General features: G+C 43.6%; 1 protein-coding gene and 1 non-coding gene across 2 annotated transcripts in view; both read left to right on the top strand.

Moving 5' to 3' along the window:
* Nucleotides 1-761: 761 nt before the first annotated feature.
* The window catches only part of CD4 (CD4 molecule), a 23,701-nt gene continuing 12,532 nt past the window's right edge, over nt 762-11,930 (top strand). Inside the window, exons 1-2 of the mRNA XM_045295998.1 lie at nt 762-810; nt 938-1,090. Of these exons, the coding sequence (XP_045151933.1) occupies nt 762-810; nt 938-1,090 (202 nt within the window). The remainder of the gene's footprint in view (nt 811-937; nt 1,091-11,930) is intronic.
* On the top strand, nt 11,388-11,457 carry LOC115871621. Its single transcript, XR_004047384.1, has one exon. It is a non-coding gene; the product is annotated as a small nucleolar RNA SNORD2 (small nucleolar RNA).

Raw genomic sequence — 11,930 nt, 5'->3', positions numbered from 1 at the left:
CCCAAGGCCCAGTCCCAGCATCTCAGCATTGCCATTCAAGAACCTTCCTGCCGGGCCGGCTTCGCTGGCCTCAGTCCTTACCAATTTGCCACTCCCCCCATGAGTTCTTTTCCCAGTTGGCAGAGAACCCACGTTTTTTTAAAAAAATAAATCGTGTTATTGTGGGCTCTTAGAGCTCTTATACCAATCCATACATCAATTGTATCAAGCACATTTGTACATACATTGCCATCATCATTTCCAAAACATTTTCTTTCTACTGGAGCCCTTGGTACCAACTCCTCTTTTTTACCCCTTCCTTCCCCCACCCTCCCACCCTTGTGAACTCTTGATAATTTTTATATTATTTTACACCATCCGCTGTCTCCCTTCACCCGAGTTTCTGATTTTTGTCCCCCAGGGTGGGGGGAGTTGTACATCTATCATTGAGATTGGTCCCCCCCCCACCCCTTCCCCTTACTCTCATGGTATGGCTGCTCCCATTATTGATCCTGAGGAGTTTATCTGTCCTGGATTCCTTGTGTCAAGAGCTCTTATCAAGATAACCCATCTTGCCCAGGCAGGGCATATGTGACAATTACAGCCGAGAATCTGCTTCTAGGTTTTCATATTGAGTTCCCCGAATTGACTGTAAGGATTCTGAAAGTATGCATGCCATCCATTTATGCTCCAGGCCTGCTGACTAACCACTCCATCTCCCTCAGGTCCTGCCCCCTTTAGTGGGCGTGCCACAGGCTCCTGCCCACAGCAGCAGAGCCACCATGCCTGGGGGACCCTCCTTCAGGAAACAGCTCGTGGTGCTGCAGTTGGGTGAGTGCTCAGACTTCAGGTTGGGACGCAGAAGGCCCGGGAGGAGAAGCCCGTTGGGAGGTGCAGAGGTAAGAGATCAGGGTTGAGGTGGGTTGCTTTGATGCCTGACACCTTCTTTTTCACCCAGCACTGCTCTGGGCAGCCGCTCTGGGAAAGGAGGTGGTGCTGGGTGAGGTGGGCAAGACGGCCGAGCTCCCCTGCAAATCCACCAGCCACTTCTTCATTTGGAAGACGAATGGCACCAAGCTTGTGAGCAAACAGAACCAGCACTGTCTGAAAGGTAGGCTTCCTGGCTTAGCCATCTGGCAAAGCAAAACAAACACCACCCTCTGCACCGCACAGCCTGGTGTCAGAATCCTCCTTCTGGACAACTCTAAATCACAAAAGGCCAGCATTCACAGGGACTCAGGGGCTCCCCCCGTGTTGCCCAACCCTGAGTGACTCTGGGAAATGTCTTTGGCCATATCCATTTTAATGATTTAGTATTTATGAACTCGTTTGATTGTGCATTGCAAAATTAATTTGAAAACACACGATGTCATGAGTAGGGTTCCTATCCAGTCATGTAGATGCTACTGTGCTCACTCTGCTTGACAGCAATAGAGTGGATTTTTAAAATTTAGCTTTAAAAGTGAAATCTATAGACTTAAGACTTTAATACTTCTTAGAAATATTATTTTACCAAAAAAATAAATATTATTTTACAGTAAAGAAGTTTTGTTTTATATGTACCACTTCACTCTTACATCCTCCTTTAAATAACACTTAATTATGCTTATGGCTTCTTATATTCAACATATTCTTAAATTATGACTCCCGAAAGGGCCACAAGTAGGAAAAACCTCAACAGCACGAACCGCTTTTGTTCTAAATATGTATTTGCATTCTGTTAGTTTTTTAATTAATTTATTTTAATTTATTTTTTATGTTTGTATTTTGTAACTTTAGTAGATTTAACATCTTTTCTTTACTTCCTATTTTAATATTTTATTTTACATCATGAAATCTTAAACACACATAAAAGTAGAATAATTATTTAACAAGCTCATTCAGATTCTACAGCTCAGGACCAATTTTGTTTTGTTTGCACCTCCTTACAGTATTATTCTGGGGCAAATCCAAGACATTGCATCATTCAGTCTGCAAATGCTTCCATCTACACACCCACACCTTATCTACAGAGGTACTTAGGTTCCAAAGACCCGGTCATTATGAGAAATGTGCCATTGTGTGAAAATGGAGAATGGTCACATCAAATCACAAAACAGAGAATGACTACACTCATTTTTTTGTTGTCATTATGTGACTACCAAATCTTTGAGAACCATGGCCCAACAAACTTGGCACCCTGACCAGCAAAACCACTGTTACTTCCTTTCACACCTCATTATTTGTTACTGCCGGATGTACATCATTAATGCGCAAAAGAATTGGCCAACAAATTTTTATCAATATCAGAAGTATGAAATGTTGGATAACAAGAAAGTCAGTAAGTGAGGACTACATGTATTTCTAAAATACAGTGACTATTTTCAAAATAGATCCACAGTGCCATTATCAACCCTTAAAAACCCAAACTCAACAATTATAATGAATATTCACTCTGTGTTAAATTTTCCCCATTTGTTACATTATTTTTATATTTGGCTTATTTGAGTCAGAATAAAAATTTAAATGCATGCATTGTATTGGTTGATGGCTTACACTGATTCCTGAATGAATCTCTTTGGATTTATACATTGCTTCTCTGTTTCCTCATGCAATTGATTGGTTGAAGAAACCAGTTACAGTAATGGTCCTATTAGGTTTTGCATATTCGGAATGGCTACCCCATGCTGTCGTTTACCAGGCTGTCTGTGTGTCCTACATGCGCACCAACCATCTCACTATCTAACATTTTGCACTGACAATTGTTTAAGAAATCACTGCTGACTGGTCTGTGCATGAGCGATGTACTTCTGGCAGCAGCACACACCAAAGGGCCAGGCAAGCACCCAGAGGCTGTGAGGGTCATGTGGCTGTGCCAGATTCTCCGCGTTTAGCAGCGATGGAATGGTGTCCTTTGGCCATTACATAATGATGCAGTCATCATCCATCTTGCGATCTGACGTGGTCATCCTTCATCTCCTCGCATAATGACTGTCTTTGAAACCTAACCACGCTGCTGACTGGAGTAAGTGTGAATAGTGATTAGATGCAGAAGCTTGATCAAATCCACACTCGGTTTTTAAAAATAAGACCATTTCAGAGGCAGTGTTTTTTCCAGAAGTAACGAGGACTGTTTCTTCCTCCTGTTGATGGAAGTCAAGAGAGGAACCCATCTGCCACCATTTGATAGCCATGCAGTTACTGCTTCACCTCCCTGCCAGTTAAAACAAAGGCGTAAATAAGACTCAGAGTCTCATAGCCTAATACAAAAATGTGCATATTTAAATGGAAAAGAATGCATCGTGTAAAGAACCAGGAAGATCTCAAACTGAAAGAAAAAAGGCAATCAATCAAGGGCAGCACTAATGTACAATGGTATAGTGGAGATGTCTGATCTCTGATTTCATGAGTGGGGAAACTCAATCAGCATCACCCCACAGCTGACTCCTATGGACAAAGGTCAGACGTACCTTCTTGCTCTCCAAACTTGTTGTCAACTGGGACACCAGCTGTCCCTCCCCCAGCACTCGCTGTTTCTCTGCTGGGTTTGATCGGTCATTATACAGGCCACACTGAGCTCACAGACAATTCTCAGTCGGAGAGGGTTTGTTGAGGACATAACCAGTTATATAATTCAGGATCAGGGAAGATTCAAGAGATAGTTCTTTGGCCAAGACAACTTCTTGGCTGTGTCCACACGAAGCGCTCTCTTCGACCTTCAGTCTTTTGGCCTTTAGCCTCTCAGGCCTCTTGGGCTGAGCTGGCCTCTGCTTTGCTCTGACATTGTTACAAAGCTCTTCCACATCACAGAGGCACCTCACTCTGACAACAAGCCTCTCTCCACAGGTCCCCAATTCTTTCATTCTGTGAGTCAGGTGAGCTTAGTTCTACCAAAGGTCCAAAGGCATTCTACAGTAACTGCCTAGATCCAAGGGCTGTGAGGCCCACTATACTGTCTCTCACTGGTCACCTGGTTCTGAGGATGCCATTGTTCTACTTCTGTCTCTCACCATCGTCAGTGTTATAATTCTCTTTCTCCTGACTCTAAGAGGTTCTCAACAGAGGGAGCCCGGATCCAAATCATATCATTCACTCTTGATTTTCTTTCTTGCTAGTTGTGAGATCCTCTCTTTCTGTCTCTGGGGTGGCTCATTTAAACCTAGAAGGATGACAAAACTGACTAATCCCCCTGTTAGGGCTTTATATATCATATTGTCATGGCTCCATCCCTAAAAGGGTGTTTTGCACCGTATTTGCATTTTAGTAAAACTAACCAATCCCCTTGGTGGGCTTAGCACCATATTTGCATATAGCCCCACCCGAGCCTTGAGTGGGAGTTACAACACCACAGTAAGAAAGCCATATAAAAGTCATCCATGACCCCACAACTGAGAAGATCGAGATGTTAGAATCATCTGGCAACTATTTTAAAGCAGCTATGATATAAATGCTTCAATGAGCAATTAGAAACCCACTTGAAACAAATGAAAAGAATACATAGAAAACCTCAGCACAGAAAGAAGATCTAAAGAAAAAGGAAATTCTATACTTGAAAAGATAGAGCCGAAATAAAAATCTGAGTGGATGGTCTCAACAGAAGAATGGAGGGTAGAAAGAAATCGGCGAACTGGGAGAGAGAACCAAAGAAATGCCTACATTCAGGCAATGAAGAGGAAGCAGAGTCTAAGGAAAGGGCGAACAGAGCCTCAGAGAAAAACGACTTTTAAAAAGTGAACAAGAGTTTGGTGTGGAACTGCAAACATGATGCACCGTTATTGCCTGACCTCGTCTAACTTCACGAAGCGGGGCAAAGAGGAGCTTCAGCCCACGTCCGAAATATGTACGACCTCCAACCTTTTCACCAGTTCTGAAACCTGGCACCCCCTGGCACTGCTCGTCCGTCACACAGAACTCACAACAGACCCCTCGCTGAGGAAACTGACTAGAGAGCAGCAGGTCTCCACTAAGGACCAGGATCAAGAAGCCACAGTCGGGGTCAGGATGGTGAAGCACGCAAGCAGAGCCTCCTTTCTTCAGTGCAGAAGAGCACTTCGCTACCTCTTGGCTGTGTGCGGCTCCTCCCCTCACCCTCCTGAGACGCTCCTCTTGGCCTTCTCAGGATGGGCATCTTCTCTCAGCTCTCAGCCTGTCCCTACTTGGCCTTGGCCTGTGCTCTGGTCAAGAAAGCATTACAAGGCTCTTTTAACTCTACCAATAACGGTCCCCCTCCACCAACAAGCCTCTGCCCCGCTCTCTCAGTCTTTGGGTTGGGACGTTCACTGGCACAGCCCCCTCCAGGAAGTCCACCACGCCATCTCACATCCGTCTCCTCGTGATGCTGGTTATCACCATTTCTCTGCCACCACGTTTCCATTTCACTTCTTGTCAGCTCATGCCATCCCTGGGGGTACAACCCTCTCTCTTGCTTTCTCTTGCGCTCTCTGTCCTGGTTCCTGGGTCTAGGATGCTCCAATTCCAGCTCTTCTTTCTCAGTGGCAGTGAGGTACCCATTCAGCTTTGGAATTGGTTCTTTTTTAAGGCCAGGAAGATGGCACAACCAACTAACCCCTTGTGAGGGTTCTATTTGCATGGCCGTATTTGTATGCTTTGCATTATTAGCAATGCTGTCCAGTTCCCTTGGTGGCCATAAGCACATGATTTGCATAGTCCTGCCCAATCACGCTACACCATCGAGCCCATTCTGACTTGCAGCAACCCTCTAGGACAGGCTGGAACTGCCACTTTTTGGGTTTCTGAGGCTGTAAAACTTTTTTTCCCTTTCCCAACAGTTTTATTGTCACATGATTTATATATCCTACAATCCAATAGTTCAATCATCTTAAGAAGAATTGTACAATCATTATCACATCAATTTTAGAACACCCCCCACCCACCATGGCTAAATCGCCTTTAAATTGAGTTGTGCAATCACAGTCAGTTCTAGTGCTCCCTCCCCGTCCCGCCTTCATTGTTTACTCCCCAAACCCCCTTCCCCTCCTTATCACCCCCCTACCCCCCCCATAAACCCTGCATCAGTTATTCTCACTGTGCACCCACTGCTGGGCTTCACTCTCTGGGAAACCCAACAGAAACAATGAAAAACAAAATCGAAATCAGGTGGTTAGGATATGAGGCTGCACATGTTTCTGGGTGTAGAAGGAAGGCCTCGCAGGAAAGACGAGGGGTTTAAACTGCTGGCCTGGTAGTGAGCAGTCCAATACATAGCCACCATGCCACCAGGATGCCCTGTGAGGACGAAGGTGTTCCTGACACAGCCATGGTATTTTCAGTCACTTCATATGCGTGTGAAAGGTGGACACGGGACAAAGAAGAATGAAGAAATGATTGAGTTGAATTGTGGTGCTGGCAAAGCGTATTGAAAGGACCGTGGACCGGCGCCTGCCCAGCGGGCCAGGAGAGCCTGGGCCATCTCTCCACCCAGCAGGGTCCAAGTCAGAAGGGATGGAGGCGAGGTCCAGTGTGCTTGCGCTGACAGACCTAGGATGCGCACAGTGCACTACTGAAGAACACACAATCGAGAACATGTGGCGGCTAGCTGAGGACCCAGGCTGGCAGGGAGAGGGGGAGAAGCGGGTCCGAGCGTCTGCTTCAGGCCTGGGTACCAAGCGGAGTTGACTTCCGAGGAAATCCTCAGCCTATGGCAGCAAGGGGACAATCTGCCCACCCTGACATCCCCCTCCAACCCCAAACATCAGAACGACAGCTCTGAGAGGCTACGTGAAGAGAGAGAGAGAGAGAGAGAGAGAGAGTAGGGGGTGCTGATAGCATGGGGGTGAACAACAGATGGTATGTGAATGGAGGATAGTGGATGGAGCAAATGAAGGGGGGGCGTAGGGTGGGGGAGGGGGACAAAGTGGAGCTGATGTCAAGGAGCCCAAGAAGAAAGAGAGTGTTTTGAAACAGATTGTGGCAGCAATGGTACAACACTTCTTGATGTCCTTGAACTGTGAAAAGTCACGGTGTCTGTAAGAACTCCCAATTAAAATCATCACCATCGTAAAAGTACCATGGACTGCTGGACGAACAAGCGAACCTGTCTTGGAAGAAGTGCAACCCAAATGCTCCTTAGAATTGACCGTGGCAAGACTTCATGTCACAAACTTTGACGTGTTGTCAGCAGAGACGCTGGAAAGGGTTATCCTACTCATGAAGTGGAGGGACAGTAAAGAGGAGGCAGACCCATGGCAGGATGGACCGGCACAGACACTGCCATGGTGGGCTCGTGTAGGAAAACCGAGAAAAGGACGCGGCACGGGCGGTGATTTGTTCGGTTGTCCTAAGAGCCGCTATGAGTCAGCGCTGACTTGCTGACACCTCCCACACTCACTCGATTACAGGATCAGGGCAAGAAACCTCTGAAAGTATTCGTCACACCGCAGGAGCTGTGATGTAAAGTCTGACATTGGCGTCTCAAGAGCCCTAGGAGAGGGAAAGAGAGAGAGACTGAATGGTACTCAAATACAGACTGACTGAAAACTCTCAAAATTTTGCAAGAGAGATAAATGTACAGATCCCAGTCAGGATAGATTGAAAAGAATCCACACCAAGAAGCCTCATCATTAAACTTCTGAAAACTAAAGATGGAGGAAAAATTCTTGAAAGCCGTCAGAGAAAAATGACAACTTATCCACAGGGGAAAGAGTTCAAATAACAGAGGATTTCTGATCCGAAACCATGGAGGCAAGAATGCAGGGGCAGGTTTTTCAAGTGCCGAAAGAAAACAACTGTCAACCCAGAACCTTATACCCACAGAAAATAGTCTTCAAGAATGCACTGAAGATCAAGCTGAAGGAGAATGAAGAGAATCTGTCGCCCACTGGTCTGCTCTAAGGGAACGACAAAGACATTTTTCTAAAAGGAAAGGAAATTATGAAAGAAGGAAGCCTGGGAGTGTGTCAAGAAGGAAGAAAGAATCAAATCAGCAAAAATGTGGATAAATACATTCGGCTTCCTCTTGAGTCCTCTGACTTACATTGGATAGCTGATGGGGAAGAGGACTTACTTTAAATTATAAATGAAGAGAGTAAAGGGATGTAAAGAGAGATAGTGGTAACACTAGTAGGCTGTGTTCGATTATGTATATATGCGGAGCTTCAAAGAGTCGTGGGGAAATTTTATTATCTTCTCATTCCACTTCTCCATGAGGTTTTTCCAGCCCCGTTCTGTAACGTCATATCCGGAACAAACACTTAAAAATATAAGTAATTAAACTCGGTAACATTACATATAAATCTCTGTGGATTCTAAATAATGATCATGTGCCAACATAGGCGTGAATGTCCATGAGTTTGCACATATATAAATAAAGAAAGAGAAAGTTCTCATGCAGGAGAATTCGCAGTCATTTCTGTATGTACTCCATTCTCATGGAATTCACTGCTGTCTGGTTGGTGCCAGCTCCTAGAGCCTTCCCCTGTAGCTTTCCCAGACGGTAACTCTTTATGGGAGTAGAGAGCCCTGGCTTCCTCTCATGAAGCAGCTGGTGGCTGCAAACTGCTGACCTTGCAGTTAGGAGCCCCAAATGTAACCCCTACGCCACCACTCTCCAAGTGTAGGCTGCACATAGGTACTTCCTTCCGAGTCAACCACATGCAGGTTGGGGGAGTAACTTTACAATAAAGAAACCTGACCAACACTACCTCTGCCAAATGATCAAGGTCAACACCGATCATGCTAACTCACAGTGATAGTGTCCAAACTATGACCGAAAGGTCTGCAGTGCAGATGTGCCCATTGCTCCACTAACAAAAGAGGTGGCAGCTGTCTGCTTCTGCGAAGATTTACAGCCTGGGGAACCCTGTGGGGCAGTTCTACTCGGTCCTGTAGGTTGGCTATGAATTCAAATGGACTCGTTTCAAATATAATGATATAGGCAGGTTGAAATTAAAAGGATACGAAAAGATAGGTCACGTATTAGTTAAAGGAAAACAGGACTGGTTTTATTAAAATCAGATAAAGTAAACTTAAGATTCAAGAAAATTACCAGACAGAAAGACATTACATAACAATGCAAAGTTCAGTCCACATGACAATCCTAAACATGTATGCACAAAACAACAGTTGGAAAATGTGTGAAGGAAAAACTGATAAAACTAAAATGAAGAAGTAGACAACTGTTGAATTACAGTTGGAGATTGCAGCACCACTCTCTCAACAACTACCCAGAACATCAGCAAGGACATAGACTAACATCAGGAGGTCATCAATACTTAAAGACCATGCCACCACCCCCAGCAGACTACACATGTGCGTGGAACGTTGGCGAGCACAGAGCACCTCCTGAGCCAGAAAACAAACCTCGACAAACTTCAAAGGAGCTGGAATCATACAGAGCACAGCCGCCGACCAGATGAAATCAAACCAGAAATAATCACAGGACAAGAATAGGCAACGCTCTAAAAATTTGGAAATGAAAAACAATAACGTCTCAGTAATCCACGCGTGGGTCAACAAGGAAATCCCTAGGGAAATTTAAAAATTACATTGAACTGGGTGGAAAGGAAAATACATTCGATCAGAATTGGTGGGACACAGCTGAAGCGATGCTACAGTGTTCTTGTCGTCCGCTGTCATGGAGTCAGCCCCACAGAGGCGGTTCCTGACTCCTAGTGGCCTCATGCAAAGATGAAGCCTCCGATCAGTCTTCCAAGCTCCGACTTCAAGGGCCTAAAGGGAAAAAAAAAAGAGCAAATGAAATTTAAATTAAGCAGAAAGAATAATAAAGATGAATGCAGATATCAAAAACAGAAAAACAATAAAACGCAAGGAAGCAAAAATTTGATTCTTCAAAATGATCAGTGAAATTGACCACCTTCTCGGGAGACTGAAAGGAGAGAGAGAGGACACAGCGATCAATAGTAGGAAGGGAGCGGAGTTTCACCACAGACGCTGCAGACCTGGACGTGCAACATGAAGAACGTAAGCAATGTCGTGGCGTGTACCTGCAACATGTTTTTAAAAATAAGGAAAGGATAAGAAGGGAATACTAAAAACAACTTTATCCATATAAATTGGTCAATTTAGGTAAAATGGATCAATTGCTCAAGAAACACAAACTACCACACCCACCCAGTGTGAAACAGGTCGTTTGAATAGTCCTGAAAAGCTTCAATTCATAATTTAAAAACTCCCCAAGGGGAAATCTCTGCCAAATGTTTACAAAAGAACGAGCACCAATTCTACACAATAGCTTCCAGAAAAAGAGAAGCGAATGGGTCAGTTTCCCAGTCACTTTATGACTCCAGCAGTACTCTGAAACCAGTGTTCAGCGAACAGCGCGCACACACACTTGTGTGTGCACAAAACAAAGCAAAGACCAGCATCTTTCAAGACTACAGGTGTGACCCAGGGCTCAAGGAGAAAGGAACTATTTTGAAAATGATGGTGGGAACATATGTACAAAAGTGCTTGACACAATGGATGGTTGCATTGTGATAAGAGCTGTAAGAGCCCCCAATAAAATGATTTTTTTTAATCTGAATTATACCAATTGTGAGGTCACTTTTATTTTTTATAGATATTTTAAAGGTCTTTAAGAAGACAATACCAAACAATTGGAAGTAAATATATATATATTTGTCTTCCCATGTCAGGGCAATGAAATTTTAGAACTAAAAAAAAATTTTTTTTAAGATCAATGTTTAAATAATTAGACAAAAAAAGAGTGCAAACATTCTTATCAAAATATTAGCTTCTAAAATCCAGCCTTATATTAAAATTATATACCACAACCAAATGGAGCTTCCTCCAGGGATGCAAGACTGGCTCAGTATTTGAAAGTCAGTAAATGCCACCCATCATACTAACAAGTCAAGAAAGGAGTACCACATAAACACATTAATTGATGCAGAAAAAAGGCGTTTGACAAAAATCCAACACCCACTCGTCGTCAAACTCTCCAGAAATGTAGGAATAGAGGGTAACGTCTTCAATTTGAAAAAGAACATCTACAACCAACCAACCAGCCCCAAACCCTGCAACTAACATTCCAGTAAATGGTGAACAAGGAATGCTATCCACTTAAGAACTAGAACAAGGCAAGCCTGTCCACTCTTATTCAGCATAGTACTGCAATTCCTAGCCATGATAAACAAAGGAGAGGAAAAGAAAAGGTTGGAGTGGGGACACCAGCTGTCAAGAAAAAAGAAAACTGTTCTTATTTGCAAATGTCATGATTGTCTATGTAGAAAATTCCAAGAAATATTTAAAACAAAACAAAAAGCCCTCCTAAAATTAGTGAGTCATGCAAAGCTGTAGAGTAAAAGATAATCAATTCTATACAATGATCAATTCTATTTCTAAGTAATAACAATGAAAATGTGGACACAGAAATTAAAAATACAATGCCATTGACAGTCACTAAAAATAATAAATAAGTGCCAATCTAATAAAACATGGTCCCCCCAAAAATGTGAAATGATGGCAATCATCTTTCGGGACTGAACCTGAAATGAAGAGAGTACTCATTGCTGATCACTTAATGAAAAAAAAAAACCCAAAAACACGGTCCAGATTTGTATGCTGAAAGCCACACATGCTAATGAGCGAAATAGAAGTGCTGAGTGAATGGGGAGGATGCTGCATTGAGGGATTCAAAGCCTCAAGGCTGTTAATTCTCCCCCAAATGCCTATAAAAGTTTAACACATTCCTATGAAAATCCCAACGAGATTTTTTTTGTAGATATAAACAAATTTATTATAACATTTATATGGAAAAGCAAAAAAAACTAGAAAAACTAGCACAATTTTGAAAAATAAGAAAAGCAGGAGCAATCAGGCTTCCCAATGTCAGGCTTACTGCTGCAGTAATCAAGACTGGGTGCAGGGATGGGCATATGGAATAAAATTGAGAGCCCAAAGATATGACAAAATACCCATTTATAAACTATCAAGGGCTCATGCGGGAGGGGGGAGCGGGGAGGGAGGGGAAAAACGAGGACCTAATGTCGGGG

The sequence above is a fragment of the Echinops telfairi genome, unplaced genomic scaffold (genome assembly GCF_000313985.2).
Source record: "Echinops telfairi isolate 266 unplaced genomic scaffold, ASM31398v2 ScPeMD7_7356;HRSCAF=8355, whole genome shotgun sequence".
In the NCBI taxonomy this organism is placed as follows: domain Eukaryota; kingdom Metazoa; phylum Chordata; class Mammalia; order Afrosoricida; family Tenrecidae; genus Echinops; species Echinops telfairi.
Note: the sequence above shows the minus strand (reverse complement) of the source record. Positions and strands in the feature narration are given on the sequence as shown.